Below are 25,949 nucleotides of genomic sequence, written 5' to 3'. Positions count from 1 at the left end.
AGACCTGGAGTCAGGAATGTGTGAGCTCAGAAAAAGGCTTCGAACCCTGTGTGGGCCCAGGAAAGTCACTTAATCACTGTCTACCACAGTTTTTTCATCTGTAGAATGGGGATAATAAATAACACACACCCCATAGGGCTGTTTCAAGGATCAAATGAAATAACCTCTGTAAAGCACTTTATAAACCTTAAGGTGCTATATTATTGCTAGGTATCATCATCATCATCACCACCATCATGGCTCCTGCCTGCTTTTCAGAGCATCTTGTTCAGAATCAGTCTAAATTGGTCCAGAGAGATTTAAAACAACTTTTTAGCAATCATAAATTATAGAAAACCCGAAATATTCACTTGGGCAGGTAAGTGTGGCACAGCAGATAAAGTGCTGGGCCTGGAGTCAGGAAGACCCATCATCTTGAGGTTAAATCTGGCCTCAGACACTCACTAGCTGTGTGACCCTGGGCAAGTCACTTCACCCTGTTTACCTCAGTTTCCTCATCTGTAAATTGAGCTGGAGGAGGAAACAGTAAATCACTCTAGTATCTTTGCCAAGAAAACCCCAAATGGCATCATGAAGTCGAATATCATCAAAATGACTGACAACAACAAAATATTCATCATTCTAAATAAGAATATGATTTGTCAGGCTAAATCCTACTGAAAAAGTTTGCCCCTTTTGGAGCCCAAAGAGCGCCAGACTGGGAGCTGGAAGCCCAGGCTTTTAGACCAAATGGTGCCATTTTGTGGACCTACTTGTGCTTCGGTTTCACCGTCTGTAGAATGAGGGAAGTAGATGAAGTTCTTGCTAATTCTAAATTTTCAATGACTTTAAGTGGCCCTTGTTTGTGACACTCCTGTTCTGCTCTTATAAACCTTTCTATTTGATAGTCCAGTTGTCAAAAGAGGGCGATGGGCTATGTACAGATAGGCTGGGCTGGGCTGGGCTACCTCAACTAAGTCTATAAAGCTAAACTGGGATATTTATTTCCCAGACACTAACTAGCAGTCTAATCAGTAAAGCTGTTAAACTTGCAATAATATTTCACTGATGTGTACCCAAGCGTTACAAGTTATAAAATTTCCAATTTAATTTTACTGCATCCCTGAAGCTGTAGTAATTAGAAGACAAACTCACAGGGAAGAGGTTTATAGCTTCAGGGAAGAGAATTCTGAACCTGTCCTTCAGGTCACTTATGTCTTCAGGGTTTCCACTTATGACAGCTGACTGTAGACCCAGGAACTTACTATAATATGTCACTAATTCGTCAGGCAGTTGAAGGGGGCAGACATAGATGACTTCCACATTGGCATCTACAAACAATGGGTATAGCGTTAATTATTGGGAAAAAAAGGTTAACAACGTTCTGAACGCTAGCAACTGACTACTATCTCAAAGTAGTTTAAAATAAAGAACACTTCTGAAAGCTATGCAGAAGTTAATTTAGATTGGTTTCCCTAAACTCTTACCAATTTAACAGACTTTCAGGTGTTTTAACATTTCTCTGAGTACGCAATGAATAATAATAATAATAATAAACTAAAAATGGTTATTCCTGCAGAAGAGAGAGGTAAAGGACCATACAGCAATATATTCCAATAGCGTGCAGGGATTTTGTTTCCAAGTTCCAGACACATCAATGAGAATTACACATTACTTTAAGAACGTATCCCATTAACTTCAGTACATTATAAAACTGAGCTGTTAACTTTGGAAAGCTGATGAAATGGTAATTCCTTTTTTTTTCGTCTGGACTTGACAAGACTAATCCACATCAATGTCCTTTCCAAATAAATAGATAAACAGTTGGATGATTCCAATCACAGTGATTATTCCAAGGATCCAATCATCTCCCTGCTTTATACCCTCCAATGGGACATGTGACTTAAATGACACAGCTAATGATTCCTGGTTTACAAGATACTTTGCCTTAATTTGAATAATCTCATATTTTCCCCTACCAAGTTGTTTAAAATTCGCATGTTGTGAGATACTTGGTACGGAGAGAGAAATGATAATTAAACATTCTATCTAACATGGTGTTGAAAACTCTTTGAGATTTCTCACTGCGTGTTACAGCTATCTTTAAGCAAGGCGGTAATAGCTGTGAATAGGCTAACCAGGTAGTTACCAGTCAATGGAGTTAGAATATTTTCTCAGTAAAAGCTGGGTCAAAGAAAGAAATGGACACACTGATATGTATTGGCCAGCTGAAAGCCCCATATGCTGTGTGAACTACCCACTGACTATTCCAATCCTCACTGATCTCCCTCTCCCCTCTGAACTTCTGTATGTATATGTGTGTAGACATATACACACATACACAAATATTTATGTGGATATGTATGTCTATATATACATACATAAACATTTATATGTATATGCACACAGATATTTTACATGATATGTCAACTTAGTCTTCCAACAACAGAAGCTCCTTATGAGCAAGCCCTATGTTTTTTCATGTCTTCTTATCCCCTACAATGTCCAGCACAATGCTAGGCATATTGTAGGTGCTTAAAAATATTTGTTGATTGATTAAAGCTAGGGAGAGTGGAGGAGAGATGGAAAATAGGAAGTCTTCCATGTTTAAAAGGATACTCATTGAGAAAACTTGTACAATTCTAGAATCAGATTTCCATATTAAGATCATAAAAGAAAAACCAGGAGAGACTAAATAACTTAAGTAGGTCTCCAATGGTTTAATGACCAGCCTAAGAACTTTGTGTTCTGCATTTTCATGGACACTACTATCTTACCAATGGCACTGATGATGGCGGTCTAATGTGCCATAATGTTCTGAAAGCACTCAAACACAAAAGAATAGGAAGCAATTAAAAAGGCAAGAGAAATTTAAAGGGAAGAAAAACATACGTGAATACATGAACTGTTTTTTTAATGGAGGAATTTCTGGAATAAAATTAATGTGGGTGATTTTCATTTTCTTCCTTTTCTTCTAGAAAAGCAATTCAAGTTACACACCCACATGGCATCCGTTCAGACTGACCATAAAGCTACAAATGTTCAAAATTCATTGCCAGGTAATTTTGAAAAGTAATTAAGATGGAGATAATAGTTTCTTTGTTAGTCAATATTCAGTATCACTTTCAGTCATTCTCTCACTTATTAACCTTTCCCAGGAATTGAAAGCATTAACCGTTGAGGTTTCTAATAGACACCAGCTGACCTCCATCAGCCAGTGTTGGAATGACGGGTATTACCTACATTTATAGAATTCTCTTAGTGCCCCTCCTGCCCCCACCCAACCCAGATAAGCTAAATAACTGCAAAGAGATAGATGTTTTCATACTAGGGAGCCATGAAAAAAGTGATCTTTACCAGATTTTCTGGTGTCTCTTTTTCCCTCTCTTATATGAACAAGTACTCCTCCTGAAGAGAGTGATGGTAGTAATGCTATATCAACATGACATTCTAGCAAGAGAAGGTTTCAATCAACTCTGTATTCTCCCAAAGGTTACTCATAGCTAGCATAAGCTCCATGGCAAGTAAGGTCTCTGGTTGAACTACTTAAGATGGAAGCCTAATATCCCTTTTACATAATTCCTGACTGAACAAAATCTTTTGTAAAAAGTTCTGTAGTGATGATTCAGACTGTGTTGAGAGGTGGGGCAGCTAGGAGGTAGATAGAGCACCTAACTTGGAGTCAGAAAGATCTTCCTGAGTTCAAATCTGGCCTCATACACTTACTAGCTGTGTGATTCTGGACAAGTCACTTTACCCTGTTTGCCTCAGTTTCCTCATCTATAAAATGAGCTAGAGAAGGAAATGGAAAACCACTGCAGTATCTTAACCTAAAAACCTCAAATGGGGTCATAAAGAGTTGGACACAACCGAACAACAACAAGAGAGGTACAGGAAAGGTTAATACTTGGGCTTCATGGGCTGTAACAGGCCATTTAAAAAATCAAATAAATTAAACAAAAGTCTGTTCTCTGTTGCATTTGAGTAGCTTCCACCTAGTCAGAGTTTTAGTTCCAATAGCTTAGAACTAACAAATCAATCTTAAGGTCTTTAAAATTCTGTATTGCAGAAAAGCAATATTAGTGCCTAGATAATAGATTAAAGCAATTATACTATTATTTTAGGACACTGTAAATTTCCAGAACAGATACATTTTTGTTACCAAATGGCATTTATGAAATAATAATGATGCTGAAATATATATGAATCATGTAAAGTATGTCATTCCAGGGAGTCGGCTAAGTTGGTCATTGATAAATTAAAATTCTTCATTATTTTGCTTAAAGAAGGACTTGGGAGAAACTATCGCACCAATAAAACTAAGGCGTTCTTACTTGATAACAAAGACTAGAAATGGTGCCATATTTTTCTTTTCAAAGAGTTTTCTGTCTAGGCCCAGAAATTTTAGAATGTTCCTACCTGACACTCTGTATCTCCTATCCTTCATACCTGACTCATAACACTGGGCTTTACAAGGCATCACCCAAAGCTACTTCTCTCCACTAACTACAGGCATCTTCCCCACCTTTCCCTTGAAAATTGCTTTGCTATCTCTTTTCTTCCAAACTGTGGGGTAGAAACAGTGCAATGAGCAAAAAAGGTTTTGAAACTCTGGTTTTACAGACTCATTGTTCAAGCTTTGATTTGCATTGTTACACAATTGCTGCTTAGACCCTTTTTCTTACCTGCTAATAATTAAAAGGTGATTTTTAAAAAAGGATCACTTTGATCTGACCCATCTTCTTTAACTGGTTATTTTGCAGTGGGAGTCACAGTGTTATATTGTAGTATATTACATTAATCTCCAAGGTAATAGACTGACATTGACACAAATAGAGAATTATGAGCTCATTGTAGGATTCAGAAGAAGAAAAAGCTCCTGGACTTCTGAGAAGAGAAATGTTCCTCTAAATCTGGATGAAAGTTAATTTAAAGAAGAAACAATTGACTTGGAATTTGTTTTTGTTTATTTTTGTTAAATTTTTTTTATTAGAGTTGAGTTTACCATGAAACGTTCATCTTAAAAATAAAATATGCAATTATTCTTTAAGTGAATCTTATTCATTTACAGATGTTAGAATTAGAATTAATCCTTATGTTGCATTTTTAATTTGCAAAATATTGCACATTCACTAATTCATCCAAATGAACATTTTAGAAAGTTGTATTCATGTGAAAGCATTTACTGTACCTAGTATATCACACAGTCTTCCCAGCTGCAAGTTCTGTTGTATATGGAAATCAATGGCATTTTCCCGAACAGATTTGGCAAATCCTAAAAAATCACAAAGAAAGTGTAAAAATCTGGGAAGAGGTGGACGCCAAAGCATTTACAAAAACTGCAAGAAATTCATTCAGTCACAATACATGTTTCCAGGAAAGCTATTTGATTTTGTGTGAGACATCTTACAGAAATGATACAATCCTAAGAATGAGGTCCATGCCCCTTGGTTTTGAGATATGTATCAAGGAGCTGATTCTGTAAACAGAAAAAGTTTGTCATTTTTTTTGGTCTTTGTTTTTTAAGTAATAGCAGTAAAGCTGCCAGGATCCAGGGTCATGAAAACATGGAGAAAATGTCTGCCACTTAAGTCTGAATGTTTAAAATAGGATGTGGTATGCATAGACTGAGCTTTCAAAAACTGGATCACTGGGCTTTGAAAGCTATGTATGTCCTCTATCACTGCATTTTGAAAACCCTTCCCAGATTCATTCTGAACTGACAGCCAGATTTCAGATAAGCCTCTTGCTGACAGGTACGTAGATTTACTAATACCAAGCAATAAAGAAATATGCTTCTGGACTTAGCTAGAGGAACTCTCAACCTTTGAAAAGCAAAAAGGTGAAAACAGCTACTTTGTCAGGACTAAGGAAAACCCCGCTGAGAATACGTTTGCTTTAGTTTTTAGTTCCTCCATTTGGCGCTACTGGAAATAATACAGGAGGAAAAATCCTACGGGTCACAATGGTCCAGCCCTCTACTGATGCCAATAAAAATGACAGAAATATTTTCTTCATGCTTTTAGGTGATTCAAGGAATATGGATCAAATAGGTAACTTAGAAGGCAAAACTTAGTAAACAGAACTGCTTCTGTATGTGAGTGATTCAACATTTGTGGGCACAACTTTTTGTTATTAAACAGCTATTCACATTTAGAAGAGACGCTTCAATGCCTCCTTGTGGTTACTGAGTCCAAACACATGTCTCAAATTAAAATACTACAGATTAAATGACTTTATATTATTAAATCTGTAAGGTGTGTTTCCAAGATTCTTTTTTTAAATATAAGGATGTCTACAATTCCACTATTAGGCTTTTTCAGATAAAAATGACTATGATCATTGGTTCCTTGCATTGATATCAGTTTTTAAGCACTAGACAGAATTTTGAAACTAAGTGAATTTATAATTTGTTGTTTTAGTCTTTGCTGCTATGCCTACAAATTTAAGAAAAGAAAATGGCAGCAGGGAGTAAGAGAAAAGACTGAAAGGTTTATGAAAAATTTTTACTTCTCAAACGTGGAAATACTCTTGACACATAAAAGGAAAGGCATATGTTGAAAAGAAAACTATTAAGGAGCTCCAAATTCTATCGCCAGATATGTGTGGATTGTAGTAATATAACTACTTGGATGTATCTCCAGGCTAAATCTCACAGAATCACAGAATTTGAGATTTAGAATAGACCTCTCAGGCCAGCTAGTCCAACCTACACACCAAAGGAGCTCCCACTGTCACATGCCCGAAGAGTGGCCAACCAACACCTGCTAGAAGACTTCAAAGGAAGATGAACCCACCACCTCTCAATGGAGCTCATTTCACTTTCAGACAGCTCTAATTGGTAAAAAGTTTTTCCTGACATGATTCCTACATTTATTTTTTTTTCAATTTCCACCTGCAGCAACTGGTTCAGACTTCTAGGGCCCAAACAGAAGGAGTCTGATCCCTCTTCCACAAGAAAGTCCTTAAATACTTGAAAACAGCCATCATGTCCCCCAGGTCTTCTGTTCTCCAGACTAAACATGCCCAGTTGTTTCAACTAGTCTTTCCTTTGTCATGAACTCAAGGCCTTTTGCCATCCTGATTGTCCTTGTCTATTCTGGATACTCTCCAGCTCATCAGTGTTCAAAAAGATGCTTAGAACATTGGGTAGGCATCATGGCACAATAAAATAAACACCAACTCTGGGGCCAAAAGACCCAGGTTCATTCCTACCTTTGACACTGAGGACAGCGTACCCTAGAGCAAATCACTTCATCTCTCCTTGTGCCTCAATTTATCATCTAAAAAGAGGAGGCTGAACTAAATGGCATTTGGGGTTCCTTACAGTTCTAGATATTATGACTATGGATGAGGCAAGACTGTGTGTATGTATGTGTATGGAGGGGAGAGATGCAGAAAGAACCAAGAATGTCTCAGAATGTGTCTAAAAGTATTCCCCAAATGCGATTTCTTTTAAAAATAAAGATAAAATCAGATTGCTTGCCATCTTAGGGAGGGAAAAAAATTGGAACTCAAAATCTTATGAAAAATGAATGTTGAAAATTGTCTTTACATGTAATGGGAAAAATAAAATATTATTCACAATTTTTTAAAAAGAAAAAAGTTTTAGAAGTGGTCTTATAAAAAGATATCAATTTACAATATCAAAGATGGCTGATTACTTTGTTGCCAAATGTGTATCTTATGACTGAATAAATCTGTTTGAATTATGTAGTTGGTGGCTGGCTTTTCCAATAAAACGCAAGCTAACCATGATAATGGTTTAAGGATATAAGCAGTATCATGCCTGCAATATCTAATTCTATTTGTGATAAGACTCATCACTCAGTTATTAATCCCAAACCCATGCCATATACTTGCTAGCTGTGTGACCTTGGACAAATCACTTAACCCTGTTTGCCTCAGTTTCCTCATCTATAAAATAAACCAGAGGAGGAAATAGGAAACCACTCCAGTATCCTTGCCAAGAAACCCCAAATGGAGTCATGAAGCATCGCTCATGATGCAAATGACTGAACAACCACAACAAAAAACAAACCCATGAATCAGATGCTGGCTGCCTTTCTAAGAACACAAATGCCTAGCACATAGTATGTGCTAATCAAATGCTCATTGATTGATTGGTTATTTGTCCTGACTCTTAAGTACACCCTCCTGTACTTTCTATTACACAACACTGACATTCTACAGATAGGCCCAGAAACAGGAGAGTGATCAGGCTTCCTTGGCATTGGCATTGGTGGTTTCTCTTCCTACTCCTACCTTCTTTGGCTCCTGACCACCTGCTTCAGGTTTTGAAGGGCCTTACTTCCTCCTCTTGTTATATCTCTCTGGCTCCCTGCTTTCCTGCCTATTTCATTGCTTACGCCTCTGTCTCCTTGTCGTATGTGTCCTCACAACTTGGAATTTCTAAATCTGGGACAAGGGGTAGGGGAGATAGCAAGTGGCTTGGCAACGATAGTACAGAGGACAAGCCTTATTGCAGCCTCACTGGGAGAGGAATGATCCATCTCGAGGAGACAATGGTCCTTGCCCCCTAGGCAGGATCTGTGGGAGGGGGCGGCTTAGGGACAGGACCCTACAGATTGCAACCTGAAGGCAGTTACTCTATGTGGCAGCATGGGTCACTACAGAGAAGCATGTTCCGCCACGAAAGGAGCATACTCACTCTGGTTCCTGCTCTTGTTTCTATACTTCATGCATGGAGGGAAGGTGCATTCAGCCCAAGCTCTGGACACACCTAAGCTCACCAGTTCTACTTCTTCATCTTGTCCAGTGCCCTCCTTCCAGCTGCCCATGCCTCAGGGCTGACTGGCCGTGTAGAGAGTCTGATTGCTCTAACATTAACACCAATCATGCCCACAAGTCACATGAATATCGCACTCACAGTAACGATGGGAGATAAAGTGCTGGATCAAAGTCAGAAAGACTTGTGTTCAGATCTGGCCTCAGACACTCACTAGCTGTGTGATCAGCACAAGTCACTTAAGCTCTGTTTGCCTCAGTCTCCTCCTCTGTAAAATGAGGACAATAATCACACCTGCCTCCCAGGTTGTTGCGAGGACCGAATGTGATAATGATTGTGACTTGCTTAGTAGTGTCTGGTCCATAGTAAGCACTCTATAAAGGTGAGCTATTATGAGGATGATTATTATTAGTGCTTAAGGTCCCGATTTTCTGGAGGAAACTGATCCTCAGAAACTTCAGGTGGTTTTCCTATTAGTAGATGTTGGTGTCAAGATTTGAGTCTAAGAACTCTGAATCTCATGTATATTACCTCAGGTAGAAGTTAATTCTGCCCTCCTCTTGTCCCCCCCCACCCCTGCCCCAAAACAGTTTTCTTTCTCCTCTTTTTTTTTGGTGGGAGGGCAGTAGGGGTGGTGTGGAGCTGAAGAGAAGAACGCTGGGAGAAGATGGGAAGCAGTGTCCTGCACCTGAGGCATTTAATAACTACTTGCTGATCAGAATTATTTTCAGGTGTGTGGGGAGGTGTGCGAGTGGATGCTGGTATTTTATTTAACTAGAAAAGGTAGTTGGGTGGTGCAAGGGACAGAGAGTCAGGAAGATCTGAGTTCAAAATCAGCCTCAGATACTTACTAGCTGTGTGACCCTAGGCAAGTCATCTAACCTCTATTCGACTCAGTTTCCTCAACAGTAAAGTGGGGATGATACTAGCACTTACTTCCCATGGTGTTTATGAGGATAAATGAGATAATAATGGCACATAGTAAATACTACATGTGTTAGCTTTAATATAATATCCTCATCTGTAAAACGATGACAATAAAACCACCTACCTATAATAATAATATTGTTAAGTGTGAAGGCTGTCCCTTAAACTGGACTTCTGGAAAGTAGAAGCTATTCTTTGTAGGGCATCGCACGGCCCACAGATTACATAGTGATTAAATAAGAGATAACAGAGTTATAATGACTTTAGTAGTGTAAGTAAGGTAGATTTTAGTGTGTGTAAAGTGGATTTTTGTTATTATTTCTTAGAGTTCAGTTTCCCAAGATCTATGGCCATAACAACCTCAGTTTCCCAGGATCCGTGGCCATAACAATCTCTGTTTCCCAGGTATTAGATATGAGTTCCCAAGCTCATGGTTCAAAACACTTCTACCACTCTTGCACAGCATTATGTAAGGATAAATAATATAAACATGTGTGCTGAAACTGTAAACATCCACTGCGACTGCGCAGTGAGATATAGGGATGAGGTGATATAAACTTGGGAGGCTGTTGCTGGCAATATGGCTTCTTTGTCTGATACCCTATAAAATAGGTGGTCAGTGGTCAGTGAGTTGGGGAGCCTTTATGGTTGAATGCACAAGCTGGGATGCTGTGCGCCTTGACTGGCCCCCACCAAGGATCTGGAGGCAGGAAATCTGTGTTTGCCTCAAGCGGTCCCCATTGAGGCTTGAGGGGATTTAGGGGAACCCTTTAGTGTTGAATGCACAAGTTGTACCTGTCTCGATTGTCCCCATCGAGACACAGGGATAGTTGTACCCCCCCTTCTCACTGGCCCCTGAGAGAAGGGTGATTAGGGAATACCGTAGGAATTTGTAGCGCTTCTGTTATCAGCAATACTGATAGCGAAAACTAGACTAGAATAAAGCTTATTATTGTCATCTTTCCTGTCTGACCAAATCAAGAACGAACCTGTTAGAGGCTGGAGTCCAAACCTCCAGTGCCTCCTGTGTATTATCTGTCTAATAAGTAGTAAATGAAATATTCATTTTAGGTGCACATACTAACATTACTCTCCTCTCAGAAACAGCCTGTAAATTAGACAAGAATATTATCATTGAAAAGTGCCTTAGATGATGATCATCTGGTGACTCCCTCATCTTACTGATAAGAAAACTGAGCTCCAGAAAAACTAGTTGATTTATGCAAATCTCACACACCCAAGAATCACAGTGATTAGAATCAGAACCCAGGTCTCCTAATGTCTAATAGGTCTTATTTCCACTATTCCAAAGTGTGTCAAAAATGGACAAAAGTAGTCCAAGAAGATAGGTATATGAACTACTTCAAGCCTCATAATGCCAATTGTGACCTACACAGTGCATAAGGGGACTTGATCAACACAGTATTTTATTTTTATCTCTTCCAATAAAAAGATTTTTAAAAAGTTTCTGTTATAAGCTTAATAATCATCAGCAAAGACAAGACAAAGTATGCAAATAAGAAGTAAAATTAAAACCTTAGCATTTAACTAAATGAATGGTTAACCAAAAAAAAAAAAAGAAATGCATTTGAGCCAGGGAAAAGGTTTAGTAGTTCACGTAGACTTTTATTTTGACCCCCAAAGACTGAGATACATTTGGTGAAATGCTGCTGCCTGAGAAATCTTAGTACAAGGTCAAGTAAACATGGATCATCCTTCACTTTCATAGGAACAAAGGAGGAAAAATTAAAGGGATATCACTTGTATTTACATGCACTTAATGTTTAATGTAGGAAAAAAAAGGAGGGAACTGTATTCCTTATATCCCCTCCCCTGCTTTTTTGTAAACTTTTTAATTTTAAGCTTAAATACAAAATGAGAAAAGAAGAAAAATTCCATGTGCACAGCAGACCATAAGAGACAATTGAATATAAAAAAATAAATTTCCATTAAAAAAACCTATGTGATACTACATAGTTTTCAAACATGCCCAGCTTTCCTTTGCTTCCTTGTTGGCTTTCTTTTGTTTTCTGCTGTGCACTTTTTACTTTATTTTCCCCTCCCTCTCCTACCCCCAAAGAAGGCTACAATTAAGTGTGAATATATATGCATATTATATATACACAGGTATCTATAAATAAATACGCACATATACTCCCACATATATGTAAGACTGTATTATACTTATTTCTACCTGTCATCTGTTTCTTTAAAGGCAGATAGCATCTGCCTTTCATGTTTTTCTAAATTAACCAGCTGTGGTGCTAATCTTGATTAAAGGTCTTCCCTCCCCCCCCCCCCCCCCCCCCCTCCATTTAATGGGCTTCAGGTGGAGCTAGTTAAGGGAAGCTTGATTAGGCAAGGCTCATTTGTAGGCAGGCCCACACCCTTTTAGAGTTAGGCTCACCAATAATTGCCCCCGAAGTCGGCTAATTGGTGCAACAATGGCTTATTTGAACCCTCAAAATGAAAGGCAAGTAACTGATCACTGTAGACTCTGTTACAGTTGCAGGCAATTGGCTGTTTGCTCATAAATCTTTGCCCACACAGAGATAATTGCATGCACAAAAATGGTACCAGATCTTGGAAAGGATGACCACCCTTTCATTACATCCCTACAGTTTATTTTATTTATTTTTTAAAAAAAATTTATTGATGTTTTTTGGGTTTTATATCATCAGAGTTTTCTTCAAGCTCCCTCCCCTTCCTTCCAAGAGCCATTCCATATAACAAATAAAACTTTTTAAAGACTAAAAAAGAGAAAAAAATCAGCACAACTGATCAATACATTGAAAACGTCTGAAAACACAAGCAATATCTAACACCTGTGGACTCCCCACCTCCACAGAGGGATGGATTCAGAGAGTCTTTTTATATCTCTTTGTTTGAATTACGCACGCACGATGCTAAGCTCCGGACCCACCCTTTGCTAAGTAGATGCTAAGCCCCAGGGCCCTAGACAGAATATATGTAACCTGTGGGTAGCCATTAAGCTCAGAGTAGAGAAGATAGAACTGAGAGAAGAGAGAACTGGGAGAGACAGAGAGAGAACTGGAAGGGCTCTGAGAAGTGTGAAAGGACACAGGCAAGCAGGCAGTTAGGATTCATGAGTGAGTGTTTATAGGAAGGTCCTAGTAGAGGGGAAGGATACAGGATGACTTGGCTCCTAGCTATGATACTGTGTTTTAATCTCCTTGCTGCTACCCTGAGGTGGACTTACTGTTTTTGGAATACAATTATTGCTATGTCGAATTGAAATTACTGGTTTGGGGATTTGATCCTCTGGTGTCTGAATAAATGTTTTATTTCCTCTGCTTCTATATAGTCTATATATATATATACTTTGCAATTCCAAACTATATAGGCATATTTATGGTCACCATTGATATCATGAATCTTGCCCTACTAACACACCAGCTCATCATTTCCTATACCACAGCAATATTACAACCCAATCATAGCCTATCTGAAAGACTGTCTATGAAGGTTTCCCCCCAGTTTTCTGCATTCCTTCTATTCTTGGCTACATGGGTTTTATTTATACAAGAAAATTTTAATTTAAAATAATTGAAATTATCCCTTTTATGTTTCAATAGTGCTTTCCCTTATAAGTTTAAGGTCTGATACTGCTGAATCTATTTCTTTTACATCTTTCTTCCTGCTTTCTTTGAAGTTCCTGATCTTTTGCTCTTCCAAATGAACTTTGCTATTATTTTTTCTAGCTCAATAAAATAATTTTTTTTAGTAATTTAATTGGGATGACATTGAATAAATAGATTAGTTAGGTAAAGTTGTCATTTAAAAATTTTATTGGCTTTACCTACCCATGAACAATAAATATTACTTCAATTATTTATATCTGAGTTTATTTGTATGAAAAGTGTTTTGTGTTTATGTTCATATAGTTCCTGTGTCTGTTTTGGCAAGCATACGCTTAAGTCAAATTATTTTAAATGGTCTAAAACAATATCAAATAATATTTCTGACACATACTGTAGTTTCTCTATTTTTCACTTTTGATTAAATCTATTTTAACTTTGACTTTGAGATCATGATTACTATTCCTGCTCCTTTACATAATAAATTCTACTTCTGCCATTTATTTTATCTTTTTCTCTCATTTTTATATTGTCTCTGAAAGCAACATATTGTTGAATTCAAATTTTTAATGTGCTATCCATTTCCATTTTATGGGTAAATTTGTTCCATTCACATTCTAAGCTACAATTACTTGTTGTGTATTTTCCTCTTTCCTATTTTTCTTCATTATCCTTCTCACCCTATTTACCCTCTCCCTCCTCACTTCTTTGCTTTACTTCTCTACCTGCTACCTTGCCCTCCTATTTTTTAACCTAACCATCCCTCTAAAAGTCCCTCCCTTATCCTCTCCCCCCACCCAGCCCCTTGCCCTCATTTTTTTCTGAATTTAGAAGACTTGTATATATACACACACATACACTCTCTCTTTCTCTCTCTCTCTCTCTCTCTCTCTCTCTCTCTCTCTCTCTCTATATATATATATATATATATATATATATATGTATATATATATACATACACACACACATATATGTATATATAAAATTTCCCTCTTTAACCCATTCCTGATGAGGGTAAGGTTCTAGCACTACCTGCCCTTCCCCCTGCTAGTTTCTTCTGTATCAATTTTTCCTTTTATGCCTCATTTGTATGAGATAGTTACTCCCTTTTTCTCTCCCTACATGGTTTTATTTCTTTTTAGAATCACACCATGATACTCAGCTCAGCCCAAGCCTTTCTTTCAAACTATTCAAATAATGATGACAATCATACGAGTACTGCTAATATTCTCACATATTCGAAGTAAACAATTTGACCTTATTGAGTCCCTTATAATTGGTCTTTAATGTTTACCTTATATTTCTCCTGGGTGTTATATGTCAAAATTTCCCTTAAGTTCTGTGGTTTTTTGTCACAAAAACCTGAAAGTCTTTCAGCTCATTAAATGTCCATTTTTTTCATTCAGGATTATACTTAACTTTGCTGGGTAAGTTACCTTTGATCATAAACCCAGCTCTTTTGCTCTTTGGAATATAGTATTCCAAGACCTACAGTCCTTCAGTGCAGTAGCTACCCTTATGTCCCTTTTAGTCATTCTTTTTCAACTGGTGTTCAAATTGCAACTGTATTGAGATGAGCAGAACAAAATTTTCTTCCCCCAATTTCTACTACCCCAAACCAAATCAGATCTTAAAGGGTGAGGTGAATTGAGAGGGGAGACAAATAATTGGAGATTTAATTGGCTGATAGCTGCCTAACGTACCTAGTAACAACATTAGAGCCATATAATTGGCACATCTCTTTTAATGCTGATACATTAAAGAATGCCACAGAGTTTAAATGTAGCACAAAGGCTGAATCCAAATAAAGGAACACAGAGGTTAAAGGAAGATGTGGGAGGAACCAGGCCAACTATACTGGAAATGGAAAGACTTATTTAAGGTGATGACACCATGACTGTTTATTCTAAAGACCTCTTGTTTTCCAACTAGAACACTCAATCCCCTGTGGCAGTCTTGCTTATTTGACTACTTAAAATAGAATCCAGTATAATCTGTGAACCATAGCAGGTTACTTTATACTGATCATTATGGGAAAAAAATTACAAGATACCTGTAATATGATTATTATGGAAAAAATTATAAAATACCTATAGTATTAAATTAGGAGATCTTCCGGTAACATTTGAAAAGAGTCATTCTCTCATCTCTTCAGAGGATTCCAAGGTCAGTTTATTTAACCTAATAGGCATCAGCTCCCCACCTACCTCCTAACCCAATAAGACTGAAAAATAAAGGACACTGTTTGAAATACTTTAACAGGCAAATCAATTCTACTTTGCAGAGACGTCACTGTTCATTTCATTGGTATTATTAAAGATCATAGACGTACTAACAAACCAAAGAAATTCCTTAGTTTAAAATAAACTGCAGGAACCATTAATAAGAAAGTCCTTACTTTATGCCAAGGTATTTATAGTAGCACTTTTTGTGATAGCAAAGAATTGAAAACAACCATCGACTGGGCAATGACCAAGCAAACAGTGGTATGTGAATATAATAGAATATGCCTGCACTAAAAGACATAATGTATGGTATGACTACAGAGAAGTATGGAAATAACTCCATGGACTGATGCAAAGGGAAGTCAGCAGAGCCAAAAAAATGATACATAATGACTGTAAATGGAGAGCATAACCACATACAAAAACCCCCAAAGTGGTTTTTGCAAAATGATAAAGATCGTGCATAATTCAAACAAAGAGATATAAAAAGACTCTCTGAATCCATCCCTTTGTGGAGGTGGGGAGTCCACAGGTGTTAGATATTGCTTGTGTTTTCAGACGTTTTCAATGTATTGATCAGTTGTGCTGATTTTTTTCTCTTTTTTAGTCTTTAAAAAGTTTTATTTGTTATATGGAATGGCTCTTGGAAGGAAGGGGAGGGAGCTTGAAGAAAACTCTGATGATATAAAACCCAAAAAACATCAATAAAATTTTTTTAAAAAATAAATAAAATAAACTGTAGGGATGTCATGAAAGGGTGGTCATCCTTTCCAAGATCTGGAACCATTTTTGTGCATGCAATTATCTCTGTGTGGGCAAAGATTTATGAGCAAACAGCCAATTGCCTGCAACTGTAATAGAGTCTACAGTGATCAGTTACTTGCCTTTCATTTTGAGGGTTCAAATAAGCCGTTGTTGCACCAATTAGCCGACTTTGGGGGCAATTATTGGTGAGCCTAACTCTAAAAGATGGTTAATTATAAAATTTTTCATAAGCCAAAAAGAAGTGATAGAGAAGGATGAGACAGTAAATGCCTTCTTGAACTTCCCCTTTTGGGGGGAATGGGGATGTGATCAAAGAGTAGAATCTGATCTTAATTGTCTCAATCTTGGAAACAAAAATATTGTAGTGAACCTGTTTTTTCAATGTAGCAATGTATCTGTGGGGCTTGGCTACTTGACTTCCATTTTCTTGAATTGAGCAGGTAAGTCCCTTGGGCACTGAACAAAAGGAATCCTGTTGTGCGTGGCTGAAGTCCATTCAGGCTGTTCCCAGAGGGAAACTGTGCTCGAGGTTAAAAAAAAAAAGCATTGAATAATCGTAAAAGTATAGGATTGTGGCTGCCATGTTATTTAATATAATTTAGTGAGCTCAAATTATTTTACAAAACTTAAATCAAAGGTTATTGAATGAGGATTATTTGATCAAAGGCCAGTTTAGGCTCTGAGTGAAAATATGTAATTAGGCTTTTAAAAGTGTGCAATTAAAAAAAAAAGCTTGTTTTGATCTCTTAGAAAAATATGTAATTAGCAGTTTTTCCTTTAAAATGGATTTTATGCTTTCCACAGAGCAAAATGACTGTAATAGAGCAGACCTGCAAAATTATTATGCATTTATTTAAATGGAAAACGTGTGATCTAGGAGTTTTAAAACCGAATCCAGATGAATAAGTGAACACATTTCAAATTTCAAGATATATTCCCTTTTAAAATTCCAGGAGAAGACAGATTAGATCACTGACCATTGTCCACCAAGTTTTGGCTTTCTAGCTGATTTGGGGGAGTGTCAGAGTAGCTAAGGAACCACTAAGAGCTCATTTCTTTTCTGCCATGTCCCACTGCAGAGTGAACCAGGAATATCTAGTTAAAGGTGGGGAACATCAGATTCTGAAGTATGTTGTTATATTGGTCTGTTCCCATTTTATTTTCTCTTTTTTTGAACTCTTAAAAAGTGGGAGGAGAGGTCCTTTCTGTTTCTAGCTTTGAATAAAATGAAGACAACAATATCAAAAAATCTCCAGCAGGATGCCAGGTCAAATCCTTATTTGCCAAATTTTGAGGGTTTCCAGGACTGCAATTAGTTGCAGAAGCACAAAAAGCATTTGCACCTTATTCTAAGGGCTCACGTCAGTTAATTGTGCCTGCAATGAGCCACTCTGGATACAATCAATTACAAGGGCAATTTCTGTGTGAACTAATTTGGTGTGCAAACACAGGCCCACCAAAATAGAGACCTGAGGGAAACCTGGCTGACATTCATGTCCATCATATTTTACTAAACCATCTTATGTCTGCAGCTTCAGAAGAAAGTCATTTCAGACTTCAGCTACAGATTAAAAAGTCACAGATTATATGGGGATCTGTGGGACTCAGATATGTCTTTGATTTTCATACAGATCAAAACACATCACAGCAGATCATCTCTCTGCTGAACAGCAGCTCCTTTATAGAAACAAGGAAATATTTCTTTAACTAACATGAGATTATGGATTCAGACAGAGTATGGGTATACCAAGCTATTGCTAATATTTAGAACTTTGTACTTAATTTTAAGGTGTACATTAATTATATTTTACAATGGACATTTTAATACTAATATTTGCTTTTCAAATTTAACATTTTCTTTTATGCTAACCTCCTCCCTTTTTATTTTGCTTCTCACTTACACATCATTTGAAAGCCCTGTATTTTTTTAGCAACGTAGCTATTTTAAAATGTCAAGCTTGAGTTCCACCATCATAGCTTGCCTAATAAATTAATGTCTTCATAAAGCCCCAAGACACAAATAAGGGGCGATTTGGAAACTCAAATTTTTTTTTGCAATATTGCGACTTCAAAACCCGACCACATCAGCTTCTGAAATTTGAACTCACCAAGGAAAATTAAAGTGCTAGGCAGGTGTAAAAAAAATAAATCAAACCCCAAACATTTTGACAGCAGCTCATGTTTTAGAAGAATCATCAGCGCAATTCCAAAATTCCCAAGAAAGCATATTCAGTCATTTTGGTGCACCTATTTTACCCCTGTGTTGCAGGCAACAGCTTTTAAGTTCCCCAATTCATAAATGTAATTAAATAATTACATTAGTGCTAATTAACATGAAACTGCAGATTATTTAAGCGCAAAAAACACTATTCAACTTCTTAATTATTCTTGTTCACACAGCATTTCCTTTTGCTCAGGCGCCCTAGGTGCAAATAAAGCATCCCATCTGCTCGTAATTAGAACTAAATAATTTCAGAGAATGTAGCTTATCATTTTGACTGCACATTTGATTAAAAACAGTGTACAAGCAATATCCTGGCTTATTGGCGGAACAGCAGCCACACGCACAGGCCCATGTTCTTCTATCATTAAAGAAGATCGAAAACATTATCTGTTATTTCAGGGGGGAAAAAATACAACTTTTTAGTTCATTTCATACAGATGAAAGCGAATTACAGCAAATCACCTCTCCACTGAATAGCAGCCCCCACATAATGACTTTATTTGCTTAATCCCCAAATTAAACGCCGTTTCAAGCGAGGGCCCTGTGTTATTACTCTCATCATGTCGAGAACATTTTCCTGCCGAGACCAATTTGAATAAAACAAGGGGCCTTCCTTGAACTCAATCAAGGAGCCATAATGTGGTGGGTAATAGAGGTTGCTGATAGATTTGCAGGCAAAAGTGTTATACCTAATGATGGGATATGGATAATAGTCCTCCTGGAGGTCCTGATGCGATTCCAGTTGGCTGCCAGATGCTAAAAATCAAGAAGAGCATTGATCAGTGACAGGAAGCTGTAGTGGATTCATCTAGTCAAACTTCAGCTGTTTTTTCCACTGTACAGTTAAGCCAGGCATAAATTATATTAATTGATTTAATTACATACTTAAAACATCTTCCCCAATTAATTTAATTAGGTGGCTACATGATGCTACTGGCAGGGGAAGATTAGAGGCAGCTCACTTAATTAACAGAATATGAATGAAAAAAAAGAGAAAGCAAACATAAATGAAATTGTGAGCACTAATTAAAAGGCTGTCTGCAAACTTAAATACTTTCTGACAAAGTGGTGACAGCAATGTAGACAAGAGAGGGATTTTTTTTTCCTAGCAAATTAAAGTGCCAGAAGGTATATATAGGGAGAAAAGGTAATGCAGTTAAAAACATTGATTTTCTGACAGACTTCTCCCTGGACAAAGTGAATAGACTTTTTCTGTAGAAAAGTTGCAACAGATTTTGTAGCTGCAAAAGCATTAGATTGCTGATGAGGACTAAAATATGAAGCTCGAACAAATGGATGGTTAAAATAAGGGGAAGAAGAAGGCAAAGGAAAGAGAAACAGACACACTTATTGCAATCGCTCAAGCAAGAGATGTTTAGAAAAGGAAGTCTGCCATAACAGCTGGCAGCCTCATGCACCTTGGCTCGAAGGCGGAAATTCTCCAGGTGTCTTGCACGTTTTTCCTTCAGGATCTTTTTCATTCGGGCCTTGTGACCAAGCAAAAGCCAGTTGATGGCAATCACACCTGCAGCCCACTTCTGCCGCCTGAACGTAGAATAGGCTTTTCTGGCCTGGTAGCATCGCCATGTTGCTTGGATCTTGATTATAGCTTCCTCGATTCCCCATTGCCCCATGTACCTCCGACCTGGCTGATTAACTAACTTGAGGATATGAACTGGATTCTCTAATGCTGACAGGAGGTCAAATTTAGTAGGCCTACTGTTAAGTTCAAAGTCAGGAAGAAGTGCTACCAAATTTTTCCCTTTTACCTTGACTTCAGGTATTGCATAGTCCTTGAGAAACTTCTCAATGTGTTCCAAGAGAGAAAAGATATTTCCCCAAGATAAACAAAAATATTCTTTGAAGGCTACGAAGTCTGGAGCATCCGGATCTATTACACCATTGTAAATAAAAAAATCATAATCCATAGGTAATTTCTGAGGTGGCAGAGCTGGTACCAATTTCGGAGACTGGAAAAAAAGAGAATATTAAAACAGATTTAGAGTAATTGTAATCTCATCTAAATGAGTGGTCAAGACGCACTAGCACATTATCATTTACCACTCAGCTGTGGGAAGATATGGATCTGAAATGAATTCCTAGTATTGATTTAACATATATATGTCATAATGATAAAGTCTGGCCAGTATATATCATAAAACTCATTACAAGAAGAGGACCTTAGGGTTCACTCAAGGCGATTAACATTTTTATAGAAGTGTGCTAATTGCTCAGGGGAACTATATGAGATCAGATCATATATAAAATAAAGTGTTTGGATAACTTTGATATGGTCAGCTGACCCCATAATCTCAATGATTTACCAGACCTAGTTTTACAAGAGTGTTAACGTTGCTTTCTCATTCATAACATGTCCACCAACCCTGAAAAAAAAAAGTGAAGCTTTTCTCCGTAGAGACGCTACAGTTACTTTAAATGTGTCAATCAAGACTGTCTGGTCTTTTCTGAAGCCCCAGAAGAAGTAAATGCTGTTTCTCCTAAGAAATTTAAATTGGCAAATTTAATTCCCATTTTTCCTATCAATTTCTCTTAATATCAAGAGGTGATTTTTATAGAACAATTTTTTGCATATGTTATTATTCTTGCAATTTCCACATCTCATGTTTCTTTTATTCTTCATGTAACCTGGGGTTCACACCTGTAACATTTATATCAGATTCTCTTAACTGATGGAGAGAATTATTACTCAACATTGAATGTGTATGCATTTGAGGGGTGGAGTTCATGAGAGCCTGGGATGGTGTGCGTCCTCTCTCTGAGTTCTCACCAACTACTTCCCTCACACAGAGTAATCATTCTCTCTGACAACGCATCTCTTCTGCATATGTACCAGGCTGGATCTCTGGTTTAGGTTTTGAGTTTTTACATTCAGTTTTGAGCCTTTCTGGGGTTGCAGCCCTGCACTCTCACTGGATGGTAAGGGGATGATTCAGTGGCATCTGAAGGAAATGGAATGTTCCTTCTGTGCATGAGTCAAACAACAATAACAGAATGAGAGGAACTGCACTGTCCTCCATCACATAGTAGAAGTTATTATATGTTGGAGCCGGCGGTCACAGAAGACAAGGTCTTACTTTCTATTTTGTAAGTCAGATGTCTTCTGCCAGTTCTCATTTTTCCTCTTGCTTAGGAAATCAATGAACATGCCATTGCTCCTGATATCATATCTGTCCTTGTGATGTTAACATTTTTCAGATAAGGAAACCTTCTTTTGAGTCTATTAAATTCTAAGGTTAAATTACCATTTCAAGGAGACATCACCAAGTTTTAAATGCACAATGCATTCATTCATTCAATAATTTTTTGCTAACTGCCTTCTGCGCATAGCATTGTGCTAGAAACTGCTATGTAATATTATTTTCTTTTTCCTTCAAGGTTCAATAGTAAGTATATATTAACAATAAAAGGCTATCAAAGAGAATAATTAATAGTCCAATATAGATATTTAACTCTATCCAGAAAAATTCTAAACAAATGACATATTTGCATACATGTATCATGTATATTCTTTAAATTCCTCCTCTTTCAATTAAAATGCTTTTCTTTCTGGTTCTATGTATTAATTAGTGTGACATTATGGAAAAAAGTGGTAGAATTTGAGAAAAAGAGATGGGGGTTCAAATCCTCCCTCTGATACTTAACTAGCTCTGAAACCACAGGTAAATCACTTTACCTCTCTAAGACTGTTCTTTCATCTGTAAGATGAGAATGATAATACTTCCAACACCCACTTCAAGGGATTTCTGTCAGAAAAGAGACACGTTACTCTTAGCACAGTGCCTGGCACACAGTAGGTGTTTCATAAAATGCTTGCTGATTGTCTTACTTTATAAATCTTAAGGCATTATGTATAAATGTGAGTTGCTCTATTCTTATGAAGGCTTCACTTAAATGTGAACTACTATTAACTTCAGGGGTTGTGCATCATTTAAAAGAGGCATTCTAAACAGAAGTTAGCACAGGGGTAGTTAATTTACAGTTGTTTCAAGGAATGAGATTGATAGAAAACTCTTTATAAAAAGATAGTTAACCTTACTGATCCACCAGGACGTCAAGAGATTTCAACCTGTCTGGCAGGTTGAGAAAAATTCATTTATCTCACATCAATAAGAGTTACAGAAGCAATTCTTTCTTTAGCCAACATAGACATTGGCAGGAGAGGCTTCAGCTCCCAGGAGAAGGCAAGTGGCATGCATTCTGATGGAAAAAGCCTGTGGCTATACTCAGCTTTGCTTCCAAGATCTGGTGCAGATAAAGATGGAGGTGAGTATTCAAGGAAGAAAAACAATCCTTTATCACATGAAACCAGATACTCAAAATGATCACAGATGGATATTGTATAGAGCTGGCCAGTTCTCCTGTCTAAATGTTTGGTCCGAACAACAAGATCCTCAAACCTCTCAAGGCAAGAGGCTACAGATTAGGAAATCAGAGAAATTAGGGTACTGTAGTGAGAGATTTTGCTGATTATATTCAATGTTTCTTATCATTAGGGAGATTCCTGCAGAGTTAAGACAGTACTCGATCTAAAAAAATGCAATAGACCCAGAAAACTGACATTCTAAAATGAAAGGAATCTACCAGGAGGGGCCCCATGGAGATGGTGTGTCCTCAGGGAGTTGACTGGGCACTTCTACACATCCGTTTAATGCTTCTTGAGCTTATGGATACTTACATACCACCTTCTTTGACTGCCAGGGAAGAATAGCCCCAAAGGGTTTTACAAAAATTAACAGTTGCTGTTTTAGAACAAAAGGGCTACACCTACACACCTTCTTGGATGATGCTCCAGGAAAGACATGCTCTCAAAGGAAACACACACTTGGCCACCAGCAAGACCACTCAGGCACTGGAGAACTATGGGTTTCAAGTCAGCTAAAGCATAACTATAGTACATCTGTCACAGAGAATGCCACACTCGGGAGCACTTTAGACTCAGAGCAAGGAAAGACATTCCTCTCAAGAGAAAGGCTTCCCAAATTAAAGCAGTGCATCAGCATTGTGAGATCCATTGAACAGGTAAAGACAAAAGCGCTTTTCAGACAGCTCGGAATAAGAGTCCTGATTAAAGGTCACACTGTGTTCTGGGTTCTAGGTGTGCCTCTATAATTCCTTCCATGAAATTTGTTACTATGAATGTGGGCTATTATTATGAACACATCATCTACTGTTGTCTGTTTTACATTGGTAAAGTGAATGCTTTCAGACAAGCATACGGTGTTATTGACCTAGCAGTAGTAAAATATTAACTTGTTTTTCCAGTATTGGCGATAGTTTTAGATTGAGCCATCTATGTTCTCTCTCCCGGTCACCCTTATGCCAAAGCATATACATTTGTGAGACGCTTGGCTGGGGTTAGGTATGCCTTCTGTGGTTACCGAAGTGGAGTTTACTCTGTGTGAAGCTAATTGGCCCACACAGATCTTAAAATATGACCTTGGCCTCATTAGCATGGGCCTCTAGCCAACTGAGTTAACTGGTCCATGTATACTCGTATCCTTTGTTTCCAAAATGCAATCAATGTCCAAATAATTACCAGAATCTCTGCCACATTTATCATCTTAAACAAATTCAAAAATGGGGTAAAAATAAACAGATATCCAACAGCATAACAGCAATTTGGGGAAACAACACCTACGGTACTTAAATGATCCATGATTTCATTAGTGTGTCCTCCTTCTATTAATGCGGACCATACTCTCTCTGTATCTTGGTAGATAGCCCTTGGGAGTTGCTATGGCTGAAAGATTCATCGCCTTAAGGGCGTGCCTCTGAATTTAGCTAGGCTGACCCTTGGATAATAGCCACACTGGATAATGGCCGTCATTAGACGTTTATTGGGTAGAAGGACCTACCAAAGCTTATTCTCTTCTAGCACAACCTTAGAGAGCCGGGACCACTTCCACATCGTGATGATTCTTCATTGCAAGAGATTAAGTTAACCATTCAATTCAATAAGCACTTATTAAGAGCCAGGCACTGTGCTAAATGCTGGGAATACAAAGTAAGGCAAAAAATCGTGCCTGAGCTGAAGGAGCTCTCAGTCCGATTCAGGGAAACAACATGCAAATAAGTATGGACAAACTGGAGAGGGAAGGCACTGAGATCAAAGCGGATGAGGCATTTACACTGTGCATTAGTAGAAACTATAAACAAGTAGTTGGAAGTTTAGATCAACACTCAGAGAAATGTCTTTTATTACCCAAAAGATCGCTGCACCTCAATATATATTAAAGGTCTCCAATGTTGTAACTGGTATTTGAAAAAAGGCAGATATTAATGCCAGAGACTGCTAGGTTTTAATGCAAGTATTTAGAAACTTCACAAGTACTTGTTAGGGTACTGGAAGGAGTGATGTTGAGAGACAACATTCAGAGTTACAAAATTTTAGAGTTGGAAAGGACCTGAAAGATTATCTAGTCCAGAGTTTCTAAACCTGGCATTCATGAATAGGGTTCCTGACAAATTCTGGGGGGAGGGAGTCTGAGAACATGGATGGGGAAAAATCACATCTTCATTTTTATTAACTTCTAATTGAAATTTAGTATTACAATTAAAAAAAAATTGTGGAGAGGTCAATCCATAGACTTTATCAGACTGCCAAAGGGGTCCATGACAAAAGAAGTCTAAGAACTCTGGATATAGTCTGACTGCCTCACTTTACAGATGGGGAAATTGAAGCCCAGAGAGATGATGTGACCTGTCCAAGGTCATATAGTTATAGTTGTATTATACCATGTGGGGATAAATAATCCTTTTATACTATTCTGACTCACAAATCTGTCCAAAAATGCCCCAGAAACCTTTTCATCACTCAAGCCCCTGAACTCATACATTGGGAAGACCCTCCACCCTTGCAACCTCCCCCTCTGATTGAATAGCTACTCCCAGAACCTTTATTTGAGAAGGGCATCCAGACCAGCCATGTCTCATTGCTCTCCAGGCTGCATTCAGAACTCACTCCACCATGCTCTCCCTATATCCCATTTTGTGGAACTGTAATGTTCCTTCTGCCTCTATCAAAATTTACCTATATCTACATTTATCTTATCTTACACTTTTAAATTTACTTCTATGAAGGTGTTAATGGAAGAAATGCTGTATGGTGGAAAGGTAACTGAACTAAAATCTAGGAAATCTGGGTTCTCATCCTATATGAATTACTACTAAGTTGTGTGATCCTGAGCAACTTGTCCCCTCTTTGGTATTCTGTATCCTTACTGGAGGGGATTGATTTACATAACTGATAGATGAATGTTTTGCCCTTTCCAGGAGTATTTAAATTTGAAAAAAAAAATGGCTTCCTGAAAATAGTAATGCCTCAAACTCCCAAGGCTCACACTTTCAATGATAGCATTTCAGGTTCTGAAGTGGGTTTGTGGAGAAAATTTGCTTGATTATGCTTTCAGGCACCTACTATTATCACACCATGAAACTACTTCCTTCTGCCTTATAAGGAA

The 25,949-nt window shown here is 37.7% G+C and overlaps 1 protein-coding gene across 1 annotated transcript in view; it reads right to left on the bottom strand.

Moving 5' to 3' along the window:
* IQCH (IQ motif containing H) overlaps positions 1-25,949 on the bottom strand; it is a 167,035-nt gene that overhangs the window by 122,847 nt on the left and 18,239 nt on the right. The window contains exons 5-9 of the mRNA XM_036736582.1: positions 22,592-22,731; positions 19,887-20,438; positions 19,158-19,224; positions 5,171-5,254; positions 1,135-1,310 (exon numbers count right to left, since the gene is read on the bottom strand). Of these exons, the coding sequence (XP_036592477.1) occupies positions 1,135-1,310; positions 5,171-5,254; positions 19,158-19,224; positions 19,887-20,438; positions 22,592-22,731 (1,019 nt within the window). The remainder of the gene's footprint in view (positions 1-1,134; positions 1,311-5,170; positions 5,255-19,157; positions 19,225-19,886; positions 20,439-22,591; positions 22,732-25,949) is intronic.

Source organism: Trichosurus vulpecula, chromosome 8, assembly GCF_011100635.1.
Source record: "Trichosurus vulpecula isolate mTriVul1 chromosome 8, mTriVul1.pri, whole genome shotgun sequence".
Taxonomy (NCBI): domain Eukaryota; kingdom Metazoa; phylum Chordata; class Mammalia; order Diprotodontia; family Phalangeridae; genus Trichosurus; species Trichosurus vulpecula.
This window is presented reverse-complemented; position numbering and strand designations above follow the sequence as displayed.